At 43.2% G+C, this 24,380-nt stretch overlaps 1 protein-coding gene across 1 annotated transcript; it reads left to right on the top strand.

Annotated features, from left to right (window-relative positions):
* The first annotated feature begins 1,304 nt into the window (after positions 1 to 1,304).
* On the top strand, positions 1,305 to 13,424 carry LOC142929618 (uncharacterized). Its single transcript, XM_076071225.1, has 2 exons — positions 1,305 to 1,430; positions 12,440 to 13,424. The coding sequence occupies exons 1-2, from the start codon at positions 1,314 to 1,316 to the stop codon at positions 12,995 to 12,997; spliced, it is 675 nt and encodes a 224-aa protein (XP_075927340.1). The 5' UTR covers positions 1,305 to 1,313; the 3' UTR covers positions 12,998 to 13,424.
* Positions 13,425 to 24,380: the final 10,956 nt, after the last annotated feature.

Genomic DNA, 24,380 nt, shown 5'->3' with positions numbered 1-24,380 from the left:
AACATTACAGTAAGATTTGGTAAAGTACACAAAATTCAAAAACTAGTATCTTGCACGAAAGACGAATTACCTAAATTATCAACAGAAGGTGTATTTCGGATTAATTATTTATGTGGCAGATGCTATATTGGACAGACGGGACGTAACATCAGCATAAGACTAAAAGAACACCAAAGAAATATTAAATTATCTCAAACACAGCTGTCGGCAGTGGCAGAACATGCTTGTCAACAAGGACACTCAATTGATTTTGATAACGTTGAAGTGTTGTGTAAAACTAATTATTACTGGCAAAGACTAATTAGAGAATCCTTTGAAATTGAGAGAAACAGAAATAACTTTAATCGTTCTGATAGCTATAGGCTTAGTGCGGCTTGGAAGCGTATTATTAAATAATACATATTACAATTCCTTATAAGGGAAACACATTAATGGATTACTAATGTAGCATATAATCACAATAACACACCTTACAACTAATTACCAATCTACAACTCATTACTAATCATAACCATTGACTGATTGCCAATCGATTATATAATTACAATACCCCCCCCCCCTCCGCCTCAATTCACTGCACCTGAAATGAGTTAAATGATGAAGTCACCCTGCTGCTCTATTTAAGACCGAGAGCAAGTGAGGGCTTTACCATTCTGGCGAATTGCCCGATTATGCTGCATGTAATTACCAGCGAAACGTCGTATTTAAACTGTAAATGTTGTGGATTCACTCTTCAACACACCGGTGGGCTAAAGTAGTGAACTAATTGTCTTTTGTCAACGTGACACTTTATTTTGCTGATTGGCCGTGTCGGGTGGTGGAGGGTTTCGACACATTTATAAATAACCCGATCTAACCCAAAAACCTTTATTATGAATAATATTGGTCGCGAAAGCCTACGTGTTAAACTTCTGGACTTTTGTTTTCTGCCATGAAACAGTTAGTCCCATTTTTATTGCATTGTTGTGGAAATATTGGAGGACTGGTGTGAAAGTGTGATGCTTCTCAACAAACAAGGCTGCATCATCAGCGTAGTCGAGGTCAGTGAAGTGGTGCCGGCCAATCTTGACTCCAAGGTCATGGGTCATGTTTACATGATCCAGTCGATTACCTGACAAAACAGCGCCGGTGCAAGCATGCATCCTTGACGTACTCCAGATGTGGTCTTGAATCGTGGCGAAATCATGGCGAAAGTCTGGACTTGGCACAAACCCTTACACTTGTGCCTGCATGCAGATAATTCCCAAGGTCTAGCAGGAAAAAACGTGTTAATTAAAATAATGGACCAATCCTTCAATGAACTAATCTCTGAAATGTCAATGTCTTGTTTTCAGACCGCATCCGATTATGCCAAGATCATCCACCCCGATGACATCGTCAACAGCATCTTGCTTTTCGTGCAAGTCTGGCTGTGGCTGCAATCCCGAAAGGTAAGGGGGACAGCTCATCATCACCAATGCAATTAGTCTGAATAAAACAAATCCTGGCTTTTGATTTTTAGACCAGCTCGGAGGCTTAGCGTGAATGACTCAATCCCTCGGGGTCTGATGAAATAAGTACCACTTTGTGGGGAAATCAACAGTGGTTGCTCTATGAACAAACAAGTACATCCTATAGGAATGTGTAATTGCTATCTCTGCTTTAATGCTCATTTGAGCAGGATATCCACTGGCGTTTGACATGACCTGCTATGATGACCCGCTGCCATTTTGTAATGGTTAGCACACTGCTCATGAAATGCAGTTCATCATGGAAGTGGAAGCTGGTAGAACTCTACCATTTCTGAATATTCTGCTCGGACGTGGTCGAAATGGTAAAATAACACACAGCGTTTACCAAAAAAAACAAATGCACATTGACTCCTATCTGAATGCAGTCACACCATCACCCCGCGCAGAAATCTGCTCTCATCAAGACGCTCATACAGTGAGGGAAAAAGTATTTGCTCCCCTGCGGATGTTGTACCTTTGCCCACTGACAAAGAAATGATCAGTCTATAATTTTAATGGTAGGTTTATTTCAACAGTGAGAGGCAGAATAACAACAACAAAAATCCAGAAAAACGCATGTCAAAAATGTTATAAATTTATTTGCATTTTAATGAGGGAAATAAGTATTTGACCCCCTCTCAATCAGAAAGATTTCTGGCTCCCAGGTGTCTTTTATACAGGTAACGAGCTGAGATTAGGAGCACACTCTTAAAGGAAGTGCTCCTAATCTCAGCTTGCTACCTGTATAAAAGACACCTGTCCACAGAAGCAATTAATCAATCGGATTCCAAACTCTCCACCATGACCAAGACCAAAGAGCTCTCCAAGGATGTCAGAGATAAGACTGTAGACCTACACAAGGCTGGAATGGACTACAAGACGATTGCCAAGCAGCTTGGTGAGAAGGTGACAACAGTTGGTGCGATTATTCGCAAATGGAAGAAACACAAAAGAACTGTAAATCTTCCTCGGCCTGGGGCTCCATGCAAGATCTCACCTCATGGAGTTGCAATGATTATGAGAACGGTGAGGAATCAGCCCAGAACTACACGGGAGGATCTTGTCAATGATCTTAAGGCAGCTGGGACCATAGTCACCAAGAAAACAATTGGTAACACACTACGCCGTGAAGGACTGAAATCCTGCAGCGCCCGCAAGGTCCCCCTGCTCAAGAAAGCACATATACATGCCCGTTTGAAGTTTGCCAATGAACATCTGAATGATTCAGAGGACAACTGGGTGAAAGTTGTGGTCAGATGAGACCAAAATAGAGCTCTTTGGCATCAACTCAACTCGCCGTGTTTGGAGGAGGAGGAATGCTGCCTATTACCCCAAGAACACCATCCCCACCGTCAAACATGGAGGTGGAAACATTAAGCTTTGGGGGTGTTTTTCTGATAAGGGGACAGGACAACTTCACCGCATCAAAGGGACGATGGACGGGGCCATGTACCTTCAAATCTTGGGTGAGAACCTCCTTCCCTCAGCCAGGGCATTGAAAATGGGTCGTGGATGGGGATTCCAGCATGACAATGACCCAAAACACACGGCCAAGGCAACAAAGGAGTGGCTCAAGAAGAAGCACATTTAGGTCCTGGAGTGGCCTAGCCGGTCTCCAGACCTTAATCTGTGGAGGGAGCTGAAGGTTCGAGTTGCCAAACGTCAGCCTCGAAACCTTAATGACTTGGAGATCTGCAAAGAGGAGTGGGACAAAATCCCTCCTGAGATGTGTGCAAACCTGGTGGCCAACTACAAGAAACGTCTGACCTCTGTAATTGCCAACAAGGGTTTTGCCACCAAGTACTAAGTTATGTTTTGCAGAGGGGTCAAATACTTATTTCCCTCATTAAAATGCAAATCAATTTATAACATTTTTGACATGCGTTTTTCTGGATTTTTTTGTTGTTATTCTGTCTCTCACTGTTCAAATAAACCTACCATTAAAATTATAGACTGATCATTTCTTTATCAGTGGGCAAACGTACAAAATCAGCAGGGGATCAAATACTTTTTTCCCTCACTGTACATCGGGCTAAGAAAGTTGATAGTCTGAGAAGTGAAATTAAACATGTTAAAGAAGTGCTGCAATTGAAAAGTTACAATGATGCACAAATCAACAGGGTATTGAATGCATAGTCTTTAATATGTATTCATTAATCCCCCCCATCCACGAATCTGGCTGTCACCTGATGAAACTAGTTGTAATTACTGGCGAAGAGTCATACTCAGATTGTAAATGTTGTGGCTTGGCTCTCCAACACACCGTTGTGCTGTACTAGTAACGAATTGGCATCTTCTGTTTACGTGACAAACCTTACTAATTGGCTGTGTCGGGGTGGTGGCGGGTTTAATGACACATTTATATATTTACGCGATATAACCCAAACACACCTCTATTATGGATGAAATGCAAAGTTCATACGATGAATGTGTAAACCACAATCGACTGGAAGGTCGTATGTGGTGGGGTTTAGTGTTGGTACCTCCCAACTTCGAGTCCCACCTGCGGTTGCCTTGGCAGGGCCAGACCATATGAATTTGCGGGCCTCATACGGCCTGCGGGCCGGACGTTACCCACCCCTGCTCTAGAGCTTCCTCTGGTGACAGCAAGCATATAATTATAAAATGTAAATATATTCATGTATTGTGGTATCATGGGATCCTGTGAGATGGAGATAGCATGTTGGATGTTTCCATTCAGCTAGAGATAGAACATTGCTACTGATGATACCTTTCCTAAAACATTTCTTTGCTTTTGTTTTTTTCTAAGGACCTGTCACCGCCCATCAGCAAGAAGATCAGGACTGTGTGTCGCAACATGAATACGTTGAAAAACAAACTAAAAAAAGTCCGAAGGAAAATGAAGAAAAGACTTCCGAAATCTCCAGCCACCATTGAAAACGTTGCTCATGAAGATATTGACCTGCAACCTTCTGAAATAAATCGGGTGGCGATTTGGCAGCGGCAGGAATACAAGCCAGACCCGGAGCCTGAAGTCTACGAGGCCATCGATCCGACTGGACAACGATTCCAGAAACCCTACAAGGAGATACACTATTCCCGCCACAACGAAAACACCCAAGTGGACCAATGGGCATACATTCGCAAATATGCCAACAAAATTGAATACTACAAAAAGATTCAACCCCGCAACACCCCCGTTACTTACCACACCTTCAACCGCAAGATGAAAGACCGACAGGACATTTGCTTCATTGAGGAGAACTCCGCCATGAACAGATGCACGGTTCACATCACCAAAGCACGAAACGGGCAACAAACAACCAATGTGTACGTCTTCTCCATGCCCAAAACCTCCAGCCGTTAGATGAAACTACATACACTCACACACACGGAGACCTACGCACACGCAAACACTCACACACGCAGCTATACGGACTGTTGGGGAAAAGTGCTGTGGAAGGCTGGCATGGAACACAAGGGGGTGGGTGGCCAACACCATGCCCTCTCTCTCCAGCACGGACATTTACACACAACACCAGGAACTCATTTCGGGCCAAGTCGACCGAGGGGAGGTCCAGGACCAGTTCAGATATCATCACTGGTGTTGGTGGCCTTGAACTGGAAATTAACTCTGGTGGCAGGGTTCATCGCGAAGTGCACCAACAACTACACCACCGCCCCCCGTGCACACACTGATACACAAACACACACACTCGTATACACACTTGTATGTTGTTATTGGAACCCCTAATGGAGTTGTAAAAATAAAAAAAAATTCGACTACCTCTGAATGTTGTCCACATTTACTCATTCTATACTGCTGGCCAGTGTGGAACTGGACCAAAATATCTTCTAGGGCTCTCTGGATCTCCTAATCGAGGCCCTTCAACCAGCAATGGTGTCAGTAAGCAATTGCAGGGCTGCACTTTTACCTTATTGTTGATATTTAGCTCCCGAACAAGCTGGATTTCGAACTGGCCGTAGCAAATCTGGCTGTCGCCTGATGAAGCTAGTTGTAATTACTGGCGAAATGTCGTACTCAGATTGTAAATGTTGTGGCTTGGCTCTCAAACACACTGGTGTGCTGTACGAGTGACGAATTGGCATGTTCTGTTTACATTACAACCCTTACTAGTTGTCTGTGTCGGGTGGTGGCGAGTTTAACGACACATTTTTATATTTACGCGATCTACATAAAAAATCTCTTATAGCTGTAGCAGCTACTGTAAACAGATCATTGTCTTCACCGCCCCCATTAGAAGATGGTTTCCAGCGCCAACAGAGAACCGGCACAGCCATGATTGACCTCTCTGCTGCTGCCGTTGACACCGTTTGGGCCTCATGGCCGCCTGCTGAAGATACCCAATATCATCCGATGCTGGTTTACTCCACAAATAGTCGACGTGGAGCTCAGCGACAGTACTTTGAGGGTACACCTCTCGCTGGTAAATACAGCTGCAAGATAATTACGAACAATAGCCTCCCTCACTAGCACTGGAACAATTTAGTCCTCACACCGGAAATGATTTAACATACCTTTAAGTGCCCTGCCATGTACATCATCTCGAAAGTTCCTGTGCAGGTGACATAGTCCTTCATGCGCAGGGCACAAACCCCCAAAACATTGCTAATACTTCAGCAGCTGATCAAACTTCATTGGGAATATATTTGTTACTGCATGCAGACGCCTAAGAAATCCCTCCAAAATCACTTGTGCTTTCCACCTCAAAAATCAAGCAGCAGATGCCACCATTGATGTGTCATGTGATAGCCCAGCGTGCTGTGACCCTACTCTAAAGGGGTTATCAAGGACAGAAGCCTCTCCTTCAAGCCCCACATGAGCCAGATCCGTGAAAAGACCAAATCAAAAATGGCCCTGCTGCATAAACGTACAGGAACAACCTAGGGTGCTCTCAGCTTATGTGCTGCGAACTGCTACCCTCTCATCGTTCTACTCAGTGGCAATATGTTCTGCTCCAGCGTGGCCTGGCAGCTGATACACAAAACTGCAATATACACAAACAATGTAATGTGCATCATAACTGGAACACTAAAACAGACACCAACCCTCTGGCTCCCTGTTCTGGAGAACATTTTGTCACCAAATATCCTCAGAGGTGTCACATGTGTTCTTGCCAGCGACAAGCACCAACCCTTCACCAACCAAGAGCTCAACGTTCAGCTCTTGGTTGGCACCATCCTAGAATACAATCCAGCTCCGAAATAACGCTAGCATCCATAATAAACACCTTATCCTAGACCCAAATATCAAACCTAGCTTTGACATTCCTCGAAGACACGGTGGAACCATCAACCGTACTAGAACATCATTAGGTTGACGCACACATCTTCATCATGAATGGAATAGTAAAGACACATGCCACATTGCGATTGTGGGCATGTAACCAAAACTATGGACCATATAGTAAACCAATGTAAATGGAGCTCCTTCAACAAAGGAGGAATAGCAAGAGAAGGGGAATAGCTAAATGACAGAATTTTGGTATTTTGCCACTTCATGGTCGTTTCATATCAGGCATCTCCATTACACCAATATAGTGGAACTGTTCAATGCACAATGAACGGTACACATATACAGTATACCACGTGAGGCCATATGTAGATAAATTAAACAACATGCAATGAGCTTTCGAAAAAAATATTCAATAATTTAGTATGGTGATATTTGTGATTGCGATTTGATTAAAACATCAATTGTGTTTTCACAACAAGTTATTTTTTGCAAGTTTAGGATGCGTAGCTAGAAAGGTTGAAACGGCCAAACATGTAAATAGCTATACTCTTTGGTTCTATTGGGTAAAGTCACGTAGGTGAAAATAAAATAACAAAAAATCACGACGTTTCGGCCACAACACAAGCGGCCTTCATCAGGTGAAGGGACGAGACTGTCTGGAGGACAGCGCTGGAGTGAGAGAAGCCACGCTTAGATCACGACCTTTAAGCTGTGTGAGAAGAAAACAAAGCGCCTTGACAGCTTAAAGGTCGTGATCTAAGCGTGGCTTCTCTCACTCCAGCGCTGTCCTCCAGATAGTCTCGTCCCTTCACCTGATGAAGGCCGCTTGTGTTGTGGCCGAAACGTCGTGATTTTTTGTTATTTTATTTTCACCTACGTGACTTTACCCAATAGAACCAAAGAGTATGGATCCTAGCAGTCACGAAAGCTTTAAATCTAGAATGTAAATAGCTACTAATTATTTCCTGGTATTCGCTAAGTGCTGTTTTATTGCAGCACTTCAATTTGCGAAGGGTTGAACGTGAAAAGAAAAACTCATTCGCGTTTTTTTTTACACTTTACCAGGAACATTTCGTATTACTTTTAGCACCACCCCAGACAATATTCAATTCAGCAAAATTGAGATATCCTGGGAGGTTTCTTGAGGTGAAAATAACTTTTTTTTAAATGCATGCATCTTCCTCAGCAAATGTCTGTTCAATAAAAATAAATCCATACCATACCAGTACTGCAAACGTGGAATTTACTCTCGTTTCAATCTTGTCTTGACATCCCTGACGACATCACTGTGTCTCTCTCTCGAACTTTCCTCGTGAAGTCATCCTGATCCTGTAACCCGAAGATCGGGCGAGTATTTCTACCCTCGGCACACGCAGGTATCAAGCACTAAGGGGCCGTCCATAGATGACGTCACGCACCTGGGGGGGGGGGGTCAGACATTTGTGACGATGTGTGACGGGGGGGGGGGTGAGAAATGTGACGTCACATCAAAATGCGCAACTTTAAATAAATATAGACAACACGTTCTACTTAATTAAATCGTCTTTTTATTAAATGTTTGGTCCTACAACAGTGTACAGCGGCAGATTAAGTACGCCGTGTGACGATGGGGGGGGGGGGTATGTAAAAAATCGTCCAAAATCGCGTGACGTCATTTATGGACGGCCCCTAACACTACTAATCATAACCATTGACTGATTGCCAATCGATTATATAATTACAATACCCCCCCCCTCCGCCTCAATTCACTGCACCTGAAATGAGTTAAATGATGAAGTCACCCTGCTGCTCTATTTAAGACCGAGAGCAAGTGAGGGCTTTACCATTCTGGCGAATTGCCCGATTATGCTGGATGTACTTACCAGCGAAACGTCGTATTCAAACTGTAAATGTTGTGGATTCACTCTTCAACACACCGGTGGGCTAAAGTAGTGAACTAATTGTCTTTTGTCAACGTGACACTATATTTTGCTGATTGGCCGTGTCGGGTGGTGGAGGGTTTCGACACATTTATAAATAACCCGATCTAACCCAAAAACCTTTATTATGAATAATATTGGTCGCGAAAGCCTACGTGTTAAACTTCTGGACTTTTGTTTTCTGCCATGAAACAGTTAGTCCCATTTTTATTGCATTGTTGTGGAAATATTGGAGGACTGGCGTGAAAGTGTGATGCTTCTCAACAAACAAGGCTGCATCAGCAGCGTAGTCGAGGTCAGTGAAGTGGTGCCGGCCAATCTTGACTCCAAGGTCATGGGTCATGTTTACATGATCCAGTCGATTACCTGACAAAACAGCGCCGGTGCAAGCATGCATCCTTGACGTACTCCAGATGTGGTCTTGAATCGTGGCGAAATCATGGCGAAAGTCTGGACTTGGCACAAACCCTTACACTTGTGCCTGCATGCAGATAATTCCCAAGGTCTAGCAGGAAAAAAACGTGTTAATTAAAATAATGGACCAATCCTTCAATGAACTAATCTCTGAAATGTCAATGTCTTGTTTTCAGACCGCATCCGATTATGCCAAGATCATCCACCCCAATGACATCGTCAACAGCATCTTGCTTTTCGTGCAAGTCTGGCAGTGGCTGCAATCCCGAAAGGTAAGGGGGGCAGCTCATCATCACCAATGCAATTAGTTTGAATAAAACAAATCCTGGCTTTTGATTTTTAGACCAGCTCGGGGGCTTAGCGTGAATGACTCAATCCCTCGGGGTCTGATGAAATAAGTACCACTTTGTGGGGAAATCAACAGTGGTTGCTCTATGAACAAACAAGTACATCCAATAGGAATGTGTAATTGCTATCTCTGCTTTAATGCTCATTTGAGCAGGATATCCACTGGCGTTTGACATGACCTGCTATGATGACCCGCTGCCATTTTGTAATGGTTAGCACACTGCTCATGAAATGCAGTTCATCATGGAAGTGGAAGCTGGTAGAACTCTACCATTTCTGAATATTCTGCTCGGACGTGGTCGAAATGGTAAAATAACACACAGCGTTTACCAAAAAAAACAAATGCACATTGACTCCTATCTGAATGCAGTCACACCATCACCCCGCGCAGAAATCTGCTCTCATCAAGACGCTCATACAGTGAGGGAAAAAGTATTTGCTCCCCTGCTGATTTTGTACCTTTGCCCACTGACATAGAAATGATCACTATAATTTTAATGGTAGGTTTATTTCAACAGTGAGAGGCAGAATAACAACAACAAAAATCCAGAAAAACGCATGTCAAAAATGTTATACATTTATTTGCATTTTAATGAGGGAAATAAGTATTTGACCCCCTCTCAATCAGAAAGATTTCTGGCTCCCAGGTGTCTTTTATACAGGTAACGAGCTGAGATTAGGAGCACACTCTTAAAGGGAGTGCTCCTAATCTCAGCTTGTTACCTGTATAAAAGACACCTGTCCACAGAAGCAATTAATCAATCGGATTCCAAACTCTCCACTATGACCAAGACCAAAGAGCTCTCCAAGGATGTCAGAGATAAGATTGTAGACCTACACAAAGCTGGAATGGACTACAAGACGATTGCCAAGCAGCTTGGTGAGAAGGTGACAACAGTTGGTGCGATTATTCGCAAATGGAAGAAACACAAAAGAACTATCAATCTTCCTCGGCCTGGGGCTCCATGCAAGATCTCACCTCATGGAGTTGCAATGATTATGAGAACGGTGAGGAATCAGCCCAGAACTATACGGGAGGATCTTGTCAATGATCTCAAGGCAGCTGGGACCATAGTCACCAAGAAAACAATTGGTAACACACTACGCCGTGAAGGACTGAAATCCTGCAGCGCCCGCAAGGTTCCCCTGCTCAAGAAAGCACATATACATGCCCGTTTGAAGTTTGCCAATGAACATCTGAATGATTCAGAGGACAACTGGGTGAAAGTGTTGTGGTCAGATGAGACCAAAATAGAGCTCTTTGGCATCAACTCAACTCGCCGTGTTTGGAGGAGGAGGAATGCTGCCTATTACCCCAAGAACACCATCCCCACCGTCAAACATGGAGGTGGAAACATTAAGCTTTGGGGGTGTTTTTCTGCTAAGGGGACAGGACAACTTCACCGCATCAAAGGGACGATGGACGGGGCCATGTACCTTTAAATCTTGGGTGAGAACCTCCTTCCCTCAGCCAGGGCATTGAAAATGGGTCGTGGATGGGGATTCCAGCATGACAATGACCCAAAACACACGGCCAAGGCAACAAAGGAGTGGCTCAAGAAGAAGCACATTTAGGTCCTGGAGTGGCCTAGCCGGTCTCCAGACCTTAATCTGTGGAGGGAGCTGAAGGTTCGAGTTGCCAAACGTCAGCCTCGAAACCTTAATTACTTGGAGATCTGCAAAGAGGAGTGGGACAAAATCCCTCCTGAGATGTGTGCAAACCTGGTGGCCAACTACACGAAAAGTCTGACCTCTGTAATTGCCAACAAGGGTTTTGCCACCAAGTACTAAGTCATGTTTTGCAGAGGGGTCAAATACTTATTTCCCTCATTAAAATGCAAATCAATGTATAACATTTTTGACATGCGTTTTTCTGTATTTTTTTTGTTGTTATTCTGTCTCTCACTGTTCAAATAAACCTACCATTAAAATTATAGACTGATCATTTCTTTGTCAGTGGGCAAACGTACAAAATCAGCAGGGGATCAAATACTTTTTTCCCTCACTGTACATTGGGCTAAAAAAGTTGATAGTCTGAGAAGTGAAATTAAACATGTTAAAGAAGTGCTGCAATTGAAAAGTTACAATGATGCACAAATCAACAGGGTATTGAATGCATAGTCTTTAATATGTATTCATTAATCCCCCCCATCCACGAATCTGGCTGTCACCTGATGCAACTAGTTGTAATTACTGGCGAAGAGTCATACTCAGATTGTAAATGTTGTGGCTTGGCTCTCCAACACACCGTTGTGCTGTACTAGTAACGAATTGGCATGTTCTGTTTACGTGACAAACCTTACTAATTGGCTGTGTCGGGTGGTGGCGGGTTTAATGACACATTTATATATTTACGTGATATAACCCAAACAAACCTCTATTATGGATGAAATGCAAAGTTTATACGATGAATGTGTAAACCACAATCGACTGGAAGGTCGTATGTGGTGGGGTTTAGTGTTGGTACCTCCCAACTCTTTAAACACATCTAGTCAGTGTGGAAGAAGAGTCCACTTACACTCTAGGCCGGGGGTGGGGAACCTTTTTTCTGCCAAGGGCCATTTGGATATTTATAACATCATTCGCAGGCCATACAAAATTATCAACTTAAAAATAAGCCTGTTATATTGTGTCAAACATTGAATTAAATCACCTCTAATGTGATGGCATGAGTCTGCTTCTCTTTGGTGAGGCGTGTGATGATGTTTGCTGGTATTGATGATGTTGCTACTCGCAACTGCTTTTCCAGGTGTGCTCCTAGATTTATAGAATTTCGAGTACCACGTGCGGTTGCCTTGGCAGGGCCAGACCATATGAATTTGCGGGCGTCATACGGCCTGCGGGCCGGACGTTACCCACCCCTGCTCTAGAGCTTCCTCTGGTGACAGCAAGCATATAATTATAAAATGTAAATATATTCATGTATTGTGGTATCATGGGATCCTGTGAGATGGAGATAGCATGTTGGATGTTTCCATTCAGCTAGAGATAGAACATTGCTACTGATGATACCTTTCCTAAAACATTTCTTGCTTTTGTTTTTTTCTAAGGACCTGTCACCACCCATCAGCAAGAAGATCAGGACTGTGTGTCGCAACATGAATACGTTGAAAAACAAACTAAAAAAAGTCCGAAGGAAAATGAAGAAAAGACTTCTGAAATCTCCAGCCTCCATTGAAAACGTTGCTCATGAAGATATTGACCTGCAACCTTCTGAAATAAATCGGGTGGCGATTTGGCAGCGGCAGGAATACAAGCCAGACCCGGAGCCTGAAGTCTACGAGGCCATCGATCCGACTGGACAACGATTCCAGAAACCCTACAAGGAGATACACTATTCCCGCCACAACGAAAACACCCAAGTGGACCAATGGGCATACGTTCGCAAATATGCCAACAAACTTGAATACTACAAAAATATTCAACCCCGCAACACCCCCTTTACTTACCACACCTTCATACGCAAGATGAAAGGCCGACAGGTCTTTTGCCTCATTGAGCAGAACTCCGCCATGAACAGATGCACGGTTCACATCACCAAAGCACAAAACAGGCAACAAACAACCAATGTGTACGTCTTCTCCATGCCCAAAACCTCCAGCCGTTAGATGAAACTACATACACTCACACACACGGAGACCTACGCACACGCAAACACTCACACACGCAGCTATACGGACTGTTGGGGAAAAGTGCTGTGGAAGGCTGGCATGGAACACAAGGGGGTGGGTGGCCAACACCATGCCCTCTCTCTCCAGCACGGATATTTACACACAACACCAGGAACTCATTTCGGGCCAAGTCGACCGAGGGGAGGTCCAGGACCAGTTCAGATATGATCACTGGTGTTGGTGGCCTTGAACTGGAAATGAACTCTGGTGGCAGGGTTCATCACGAAGTGCATCAACTACTACACCACCGCCCCCCATGCACACACTGATACACAAACACACACACTCGTATACACACTTGTATGTTGTTATTGGAACCCCTAATGGAGTTGTAAAAATAAAAAAAAATTCGACTACCTCTGAATGTTGTCCACATTTACTCATTCTATACTGCTGGCCAGTGTGGAACTGGACCAAATTATCTTCTAGGGCTCTCTAGATCTCCTAATCGAGGCCCTTCAATCAGCAATGGTGTCAGTAAGCAATTGCAGGGCTGCACTTTTACCTTATTGTTGATATTTAGCTCCCGAACAAGCTGGATTTCGAACTGGCCGTAGCAAATCTGGCTGTCGCCTGATGAAGCTAGTTGTAATTACTGGCGAAATGTCATACTCAGATTGTAAATGTTGTGGCTTGGCTCTCAAACACACTGGTGTGCTGTACGAGTGACGAATTGGCATGTTCTGTTTACATTACAACCCTTACTAGTTGTCTGTGTCGGGTGGTGGAGGGTTTAACGACACATTTTTATATTTACGCGATATAACCCAAACAAACCTCTATTATGGATGAAATGCAAATTCATATGATGAATGTGTAAACCACAGTCGACTGGAAGGTCGTATGTAGTGGGGTTTAGTGTTGGTACCTCCCAACTCTTTAAACACATCTAGTCAGTGTGGAAGAAGAGTCCACTTACACTCTAGGCCGGGGGTGGGGAACCTTTTTTCTGCCAAGGGCCATTTGGATATTTATAACATCATTCGCAGGCTATACAAAATTATCAACTTAAAAATTAGCCTGTTATATTGTGTCAAACATTGAATTAAATCACCTCTAATGTGATGGCATGAGTCTGCTTCTCTGTGGTGAGGCGTGTGATGATGTTTGCTGGTATTGATGATGTTGCTACTCGCAACTGCTTTTCCAGGTTTGCTCCTAGATTTATTGAATTTCGAGTCCCACCTGCAGTTGCCTTGGCAGGGCCAGACCATATGAATTTGCGGGCCTCATACGGCCTGCGGGCCGGACGTTACCCACCCCTGCTCTAGAGCTTCCTCTGGTGACAGCAAGCATATAATTATAAAATGTAAATATATTCATGTATTGTGGTATCATGGGATCCTGTGAGATGGAGATAGCATGTTGGAAGTTTCCATTCAGCTAGAGATAGAACATTGCTACTGATGATACCTTTCCTAAAACATTTCTTTGCGTTTGTTTTTTTCTAAGGACCTGTCACCGCCCATCAGCAAGAAGATCAGGACTGTGTGTCGCAACATGAATACGTTGAAAAACAAACTAAAAAAAGTCCGAAGGAAAATGAAGAAAAGACTTCCGAAATCTCCAGCCACCATTGAAAACGTTGCTCATGAAGATATTGACCTGCAACCTTCTGAAATAAATCGGGTGGCGATTTGGCAGCGGCAGGAATACAAGCCAGACCCGGAGCCTGAAGTCTACGAGGCCATCGATCCGACTAGACAACGATTCCAGAAACCCTACAAGGAGATACACTTTTCCCGCCACAACGAAAACACCCAAGTGGACCAATGGGCATACATTCGCAAATATGCCAACAAACTTGAATACTACAAAAAGATTCAACCCCGCAACACCCCCGTTACTTACCACACCTTCAACCGCAAGATGAAAGGCCGACAGGACATTTGCTTCATTGAGCAGAACTCCGCCATGAACAGATGCACGGTTCACATCACCAAAGCACAAAACAGGCAACAAACAACCAATGTGTACGTCTTCTCCATGCCCAAAACCTCCAGCCGATAGATGAAACTACATACACTCACACACACGAAGACCTACGCACACGCAAACACTCACACACGCAGCTATACGGACTGTTGGGGAAAAGTGCTGTGGAAGGCTGGCATGGAACACAAGGGGGTGGGTGGCCAACACCATGCCCTCTCTCTCCAGCACGGATATTTACACACAACACCAGGAACTCATTTCGGGCCAAGTCGACCGAGGGGAGGTCCAGGACCAGTTCAGATATCATCACTGGTGTTGGTGGCCTTGAACTGGAAATGAACTCTGGTGGCAGGGTTCATCACGAAGTGCACCAACTACTACACCACCGCCCCCCATGCACACACTGATACACAAACACACACACTCGTATACACACTTGTATGTTGTTATTGGAACCCCTAATGGAGTTGTAAAAATACAAAAAAAATTCGACTACCTCTGAATGTTGTCCACATTTACTCATTCTATACTGCTGGCCAGTGTGGAACTGGACCAAAATATCTTCTAGGGCTCTCTAGATCTCCTAATCGAGGCCCTTCAACCAGCAATGGTGTCAGTAAGCAATTGCAGGGCTGCACTTTTACCTTATTGTTGATATTTAGCTCCCGAACAAGCTGGATTTCGAACTGGCCGTAGCAAATTTGGCTGTCGCCTGATGAAGCTAGTTGTAATTACTGGCGAAATGTCGTACTCAGATTGTAAATGTTGTGGCTTGGCTCTCAAACACACTGGTGTGCTGTACGAGTGACGACTTGGCATGTTCTGTTTACATTACAACCCTTACTAGTTGTCTGTGTCGGGTGGTGGCGGGTTTAACGACACATTTTTATATTTACGCGATCTAAATAAAAAATCTCTTATAGCTGTAGCAGCTACTGTAAACAGATCATTGTCTTCACCGCCCCCATTAGAAGATGGTTTCCAGCGCCAACAGAGAAGCGGCACAGCCATGATTGACCTCTCTGCTGCTGCCGTTGACACCGTTTGGGCCTCATGGCCGCCTGCTCAAGATACCCAATATCATCCGATGCTGGTTTACTCCACAAATAGTCGACGTGGAGCTTAGCGACAGTACTTTGAGGGTACACCTCTCGCTGGTAAATACAGCTGCAAGATAATTACGAACAATAGCCTCCCTCACTAGCACTGGAACAATTTAGTCCTCACACCGGAAATGATTTAACATACCTTTAAGTGCCCTGCCGTGTACATCATCTCGAAAGTTCCTGTGCAGGTGACATAGTCCTTTATGCGCAGGGCACACACCCCCAAAACATTGCTAATACTTCAGCAGCTGATCAAACTTCATTGGGAATATATTTGTTACTGCATGCAGACGCCTAAGAAATCCCTCCAAAATCACTTGTGCTTTCCACCTCAAAAATCAAGCAGCAGATGCCACCATTGATGTGTCATGTGATAGCCCAGCGTGCTGTGACCCTACTCTAAAGGGGTTATCAAGGACAGAAGCCTCTCCTTCAAGCCCCACATGAGCCAGATCCGTGAAAAGACCAAATCAAGAATGGCCCTGCTGCATAAGCGTACAGGAACAACCTAGGGTGCTCTCAGCTTATGTGCTGCGAACTGCTACCCTCTCATCGTTCTACTCAGTGGCAATATGTTGTGCTCCAGCCTGGCCTGGGAGCTGATACACAAAACTGCTATATACACAAACAATGTAATGTGCATCATAACTGGAACACTAAAACAGACACCAACCCTCTGGCTCCCTGTTCTGGAGAACATTTTGCCACCAAATATCCTCAGAGGTGTCACACGTGTTCTTGCCAGCGACAAGCACCAACCCTTCACCAACCAAGAGCTCAACGTTCAGCTCTGGTTGGCACCATCCTAGAATAGCATCCAGCTCGGAAATAACGCTAGCATCCATAATAAACACCTTATCCTAGACCCAAATATCAAACCCCCTAGCTTTGACATTCCTCGAAGACACGGTGGAACCATCAACCGTACTAGAACATCATTAGGTTGACGCACACATCTTCATCATGAATGGAATAGTAAAGACACATGCCACATTGCGATTGTGGGCATGTAACCAAAACTATGGACCATATAGTAAACCAATGTAAATGGAGCTCGTTCAACAGAGGAGGAATAGCAAGAGAAGGGGAATAGCTAAATTACAGTATTTTGCTATTTTGCCACTTCATGGTCGTTTCATATCAGGCATCTCCATTACACCATTATAGTGGAACTGTTGAATGCACAATGAACGGTACATATATACAGTATACCACGTGAGGCCATATGTACATAAATTAAACAACATGCAATGAGCTTTCGAATAAAATATTCAACAATTTAGTATGGTGATATTTATGATTGCGCTTTGATTAAAACATCAATTGTGTTTTCACAACAAGTTATTTTTTGCAAGTTTAGGATGCGTAGCTAGAAAGGTTAAAACGGCCAAACATGTAAATAGCTACTAATTATTTGCTGGTATTCGCTAAGTGCTGTTTTATTGCAGCACTTCAATTTGCGAAGGGTTGAACGTGAAAAGAAAAACTCATTCGCGTTTTTTTTACACTTTACCAGGAACATTTCATTTTACTTTTAGCACCACCCCAGACAATATTCAATTCAGCAAAATTGAGATATCCTGGGAGGTTTCTTGAGGTGAAAATAACTTTTTTTTTAATAAATGCATCTTCCTCAGCAAATGTCTGTTCAATAAAAAGAAATCCATACCAGTACTGCAAACGTGGAATTTACTCTCGTTTCAATCTTGTCTTGACATCCCCGACGACATCACTGTCTCTTTCGAACTTTCCTCGTGAAGTCATCCTCATCCTGTAACCCGAAGATCGGGCGAGTATTTCTACCCTCGGCACACGCAGGTATCAAGCACTAAGGGGCCGTCCATAAATGACACAGCTCGTGTGGTCCTCGATATATGAAGGTGTTACTGGGCAATCGACGAGTGGTTAGACGTAGGAGGAAACCTGAGCACTTGTGAGAGTTTAAAACATTCAGGCTGGGTTGCCAACGACCCAACCCCTGGGTTTAACTAAACTGGGTTGTGCGAGGATGGTACAGATCCTTGGTCTGGGCACGCTACAGTCACGTACAGTATTTCGTGTCAAGCCGTTTAAAATGCGACCCCTCGAATATCAACCAAGCACGACGATGCAAAAAAGAATCGCGAATATTTACCTGTGCGAAATAAACTTTAAATCGAAAATGCCCAAATAAGCGCGGTCTTCCGGTGACGTCACATCCATATTGTAGCCATAGCGATTTGGTCACGTGGCCGCTCTTCGCGGCATTCGTGAGGGACGTCTCGGGAGTGAAGCGCACATCGCTGGCGATCTGGAGAGGCGGCTTTTCCAGCTCACTCCTCGAAAATGTCTAAGCTCATTACCTTGATGGTGACGTCGGCGATAATATGGCAACATGTTCGCATTACTCCACCGAGTGCTTGGGAGAAAAAAACAACCTTCAACCCTGAGGAGAACTCCACAAGCGCTCCTGAATTTGGCCAAGTCCCCGTCAAGCAAACACCGATGGACGGCACCAAAGATGACCATGAGGGCACACGGGTCAAGGTGGAGTTCTTGGCTCAAGGAACGCCGTGCACTAAGCCGGAGCAAGGGCTTGACGACACTGGATTCCACACGGACGTAAGGACTTTAATTTTGTAGAATATACTTATATATAAAAGGGAAATTTGTGAATGCGTGTCTGTTCGAAATGTTTAGCATACTTCCCGACATGCAACAAACTTGAAATTTGGCATATGGGCAGCTTCCAGACTTTCACAATGCAAAAAGTATGCCGTAGCGTCACGCAGTGTGCCTGCCGACGTCACGCATCCCCCCCACCCTCCGCGTAGGCCGTGTATTCGTCCAAGACAAGAATCCAAGTCCCGGGCGAAGCCGGGTAGTAAAACTAGTAACGTGTAATTGCCTTGTGGTGGCACTGTGAAGGGTGGGTTGATAGCCTTTGACCAAATCAGAATCAGGATTTATATCCTGGAAAAAAATCCGATGAGCTATGAAACTTTTTTTTTACAGAGGTCCAGTCGGGATGGGTCAGAAATTTACAATACAAAAAAAACGATAGGATGACAACGTATAGGAAAATTAAGCAAATCACTAAAAATAAAACAATAAAATAGATCATGTACAGGCGTGTCTCGCTTGAAAGCGAGAAACTTTCCACGGAAATAGCTCGTTAAGTAAAAATTCGTTAAACGATCACAGTTTCGCCATTGACTTCCATGTTAAAAGACGTTACTTTTCAGCCCCAACATTTCCCACTCTTGAACAATATAAAATCAAATGTCACATTTACCACACATGAAGAACTACAGTGAATGCAGGTGCCTGTCCTCAGCATCTGCAAATAATTAGCGCTACCCTCCCTTCACCAACGTTCCAGATGGCCGCAGAAGCGCATCTGAAAGCGCGCGATGCAAACAACAAACTGCGGCCCTGGCGCCACAGCACGCATTTCATCAATCGGTCTCCGCTCGTTTCACAAACAATTGCTCGTTTTGCGAACAAACTGGGTTCAAATTAAAATTGCTCATTATAACGAATTCTCGCAAAAATAAGGATGCCCTTGCCCAATTTCCAAGCTTGGGCAAGGCAGCAAAACGACAGCAAAAACAGTCCCAGACAACACAAAGTCCCTCAATAAAATTGTACGTGAAAATGTCACAAACAATACATGGGAAGGATGAAAGTTACGAATCACATTTAGAAATGCAGTGGTATCCAGAACTAAGCTTCTGCTTGATAATATTCTTTGAAGGAAAATTTACGATATTAATGGTGGAAACAAGGTTGCTCCGAAACGTTGGAGCTGCAATGGCAAATGCTTTGTCACCTATTCCTTTTCTTGTTCTTTGGAGATTTAAAAGTAAATTCGATGGGCGTCTTATGTTTCTTGGGTTTAATAATGGGGTTAATATATTAAGTATAGCACAGATTTAACAATAAGAGATTTTATGGATGGCAGAGCCCAATGTAGATTTCGTCTTGCATCAAGTGATGTGAGATTGTATTTTAAGTAAAGGTCATACATTTCCCAGAATAAACCAGATTTCATCAGAACTTGGAAGCTAAATAGGGTTGAGCCTGGATAGTGCTGAGGTGATTGACCACCACGTATACCGGATTGTCATAGGCAAATATATTCTTGGTTCTTTCGGTAAAGTCACGTATATAGTCGTAGGCAAGTCCGGGGCTATGTGGTGGTCAGCAGAGGGCATCTATTGTTTACTGTGATGCTATGCTCCAACAGCATGATGAAGTATGGTCAGGTAACCTCCAGTGTGGTGTAGCTATCATCCAACAGTGGATTTACAAAAGGGCTGCACATGTGTAGCTAGACGTCTATTGATCTGCATTTTACCCATGACCTTAATTGCAAAAGAACTGTGTTCCCTCAATATTTTGTAAACTTTTGATTTAAAGCTTTCGTGACTGCAGTAATTCATATTCTTAGTTCTTTCGGTAAAGTCACGTTGAAGGGAAACAACAAAATAATAAAATACATATAAAACAATAAAAATTCTCACGACGTTTCGACCATAACACAAACGGTCGTCTTCAGGTTTGTTGGTTTGCATAAATTTATTTTTAAACGGTGTATTTATTTATTTAAAAAAAACATCTCCAAAATCTTGAATAAACACAAGATCCAGGTCCGTTTCAACACATTACATAAAATCCGTGATCTGGTTCCGTCTGTAATAGATGTGATTCCGGACATACAATACCCTGGTGTCTACAAACTAAGTTGCCTCTGTGGTAGTAGTTACATTGGAGAAACCAAACGCCATGTCTCGGACCGCATTCGTGAACACAAAGCAGACCTTAAACACGTTAGGACCACCACCTCGGCTGTGGCAGATCATTGTTATAATTCTGTAGGCTCACATGCCATTGACTTTTCCAAGACAGAGGTTCTTTGTAAACCATCTGGCTACCATGAGATTCGTTCATGAGGCTATCCACATATACAAGCACAGAGACAATTTCAACCGAGAAGATGGATTCTATCTTAGCAATCATTGGAAAGATTTGATAAACCATTTCAGGTCTTAATTGATTGTTCACGCTTACAGTGGCTTTCAGACAGCATACATTAAAAAAAATTCGTCTCCCCCCTACTCTTTTCAGAATATAGATGGACTAGTCCTAAATAAACTGCCAAATCGCTGCGCGTGGCTCTAACGTTTTTTTATAAATAAATAAATACACCGTTTAAAAATAAATTTATGCAAACCAACACACCTGAAGACGACCGTTTGTGTTATGGTCGAAACGTCGTGAGAATTTGTATTGTTTTATATATATTTTATTATTTTGTTGTTTCCCTTCAACGTGACTTTACCGAAAGAACTAAGAATATGAATTACTGCAGTCACGAAAGCTTTAAATCGAGATCAAACACGTTAAAGAAGCATTACGACAGAATGGCTACAATAATACTCAAATTAACAGAGCACTGAATGCCAAAACACGATCGCAAAGCAACACTGCTGAAAGCGATCAGATTCTTAAAACAATTAAAATTCCATATATCTCAGGAGTAACTGACAAATTAGCCCGTGTTTTGCAAAAGCAAAACATTACAGTAAGATTTGGTAAAGTACACAAAATTTAAAAACTAGTATCTTGCACGAAAGACGAATTACCTAAATTATCAACAGAAGGTGTATTTCGGATTAATTATTTATGTGGCAGATGCTATATTGGACAGACGGGACGTAACATCAGCATAAGACTAAAAGAACACCAAAGAAATATTAAATTATCTCAAACACAGCTGTCGGCAGTGGCAGAACATGCTTGTCAACAAGGACACTCAATTGATTTTGATAACGTTGAAGTGTTGTGTAAAACTAATTATTACTGGCAAAGACTAATTAGAGAATCCTTTGAAATTGAGAGAAACAGAAATAACTTTAATCGTTCTGATAGCTATAGGCTTAGTGCGGCTTGGAAGCGTATTATTAAATAATACATATTACAATTCCCTATAAGGGAAACACATTAACGGATTACTAATGTAGCATATAATCACAATAACACACCTTACAACTAATTACCAATCTACAACTCATTACTAATCATAACCATTGACTGATTGCCAATCGATTATATAATTACAATACCCCCCCCTCCGCCTCAATTCACTGCACCTGAAATGAGTTAAATGATGAAGTCACCCTGCTGCTCTATTTAAGACCGAGAGCAAGTGAGGGCTTTACCATTCTGGCGAATTGCCCGATTATGCTGCATGTAATTACCAGCGAAACGTTGTATTTAAACTGTAAATGTTGTGGATTCACTCTTCAACACACCGGTGGGCTAAAGTAGTGAACTAATTGTCTTTTGTCAACGTGACACTTTATTTTGCTGATTGGCCGTGTCGGGTGGTGGAGGGTTTCGACACATTTATAAATAACCCGATCTAACCCAAAAACCTTTATTATGAATAATATTGGTCGCGAAAGCCTACGTGTTAAACTTCTGGACTTTTGTTTTCTGCCATGAAACAGTTAGTCCCATTTTTATTGCATTGTTGTGGAAATATTGGAGGACTGGTGTGAAAGTGTGATGCTTCTCAACAAACAAGGCTGCATCATCAGCGTAGTCGAGGTCAGTGAAGTGGTGCCGGCCAATCTTGACTCCAAGGTCATGGGTCATGTTTACATGATCCAGTCGATTACCTGACAAAACAGCGCCGGTGCAAGCATGCATCCTTGACGTACTCCAGATGTGGTCTTGAATCGTGGCGAAATCATGGCGAAAGTCTGGACTTGGCACAAACCCTTACACTTGTGCCTGCATGCAGATAATTCCCAAGGTCTAGCAGGAAAAAACGTGTTAATTAAAATAATGGACCAATCCTTCAATGAACTAATCTCTGAAATGTCAATGTCTTGTTTTCAGACCACATCCGATTATGCCAAGATCATCCACCCCGATGACATCGTCAACAGCATCTTGCTTTTCGTGCAAGTCTGGCTGTGGCTGCAATCCCGAAAGGTAAGGGGGACAGCTCATCATCACCAATGCAATTAGTCTGAATAAAACAAATCCTGGCTTTTGATTTTTAGACCAGCTCGGAGGCTTAGCGTGAATGACTCAATCCCTCGGGGTCTGATGAAATAAGTACCACTTTGTGGGGAAATCAACAGTGGTTGCTCTATGAACAAACAAGTACATCCTATAGGAATGTGTAATTGCTATCTCTGCTTTAATGCTCATTTGAGCAGGATATCCACTGGCGTTTGACATGACCTGCTATGATGACCCGCTGCCATTTTGTAATGGTTAGCACACTGCTCATGAAATGCAGTTCATCATGGAAGTGGAAGCTGGTAGAACTCTACCATTTCTGAATATTCTGCTCGGACGTGGTCGAAATGGTAAAATAACACACAGCGTTTACCAAAAAAAACAAATGCACATTGACTCCTATCTGAATGCAGTCACACCATCACCCCACGCAGAAATCTGCTCTCATCAAGACGCTCATACAGTGAGGGAAAAAGTATTTGCTCCCCTGCTGATTTTGTACCTTTGCCCACTGACAAAGAAATGATCAGTATATAATTTTAATGGTAGGTTTATTTCAACAGTGAGAGGCAGAATAACAACAACAAAAATCCAGAAAAACGCATGTCAAAAATGTTATAAATTTATTTGCATTTTAATGAGGGAAATAAGTATTTGACCCCCTCTCAATCAGAAAGATTTCTGGCTCCCAGGTGTCTTTTATACAGGTAACGAGCTGAGATTAGGAGCACACTCTTAAAGGGAGTGCTCCTAATCTCAGCTTGCTACCTGTATAAAAGACACCTGTCCACAGAAGCAATTAATCAATCGGATTCCAAACTCTCCACCATGACCAAGACCAAAGAGCTCTCCAAGGATGTCAGAGATAAGACTGTAGACCTACACAAGGCTGGAATGGACTACAAGACGATTGCCAAGCAGCTTGGTGAGAAGGTGACAACAGTTGGTGCGATTATTTGCAAATGGAAGAAACACAAAAGAACTGTAAATCTTCCTCGGCCTGGGGCTCCATGCAAGATCTCACCTCATGGAGTTGCAATGATTATGAGAACGGTGAGGAATCAGCCCAGAACTACACGGGAGGATCTTGTCAATGATCTCAAGGCAGCTGGGACCATAGTCACCAAGAAAACAATTGGTAACACACTACGCCGTGAAGGACTGAAATCCTGCAGCGCCCGCAAGGTCCCCCTGCTCAAGAAAGCACATATACATGCCCGTTTGAAGTTTGCCAATGAACATCTGAATGATTCAGAGGACAA

Source organism: Petromyzon marinus, chromosome 32, assembly GCF_048934315.1.
Source record: "Petromyzon marinus isolate PM22_M1 ecotype Great Lakes invasive population chromosome 32, UKy_Petmar_22M1.pri1.0, whole genome shotgun sequence".
NCBI classification, from domain to species: Eukaryota; Metazoa; Chordata; class Hyperoartia; order Petromyzontiformes; family Petromyzontidae; genus Petromyzon; species Petromyzon marinus.
Note: the sequence above shows the minus strand (reverse complement) of the source record. Positions and strands in the feature narration are given on the sequence as shown.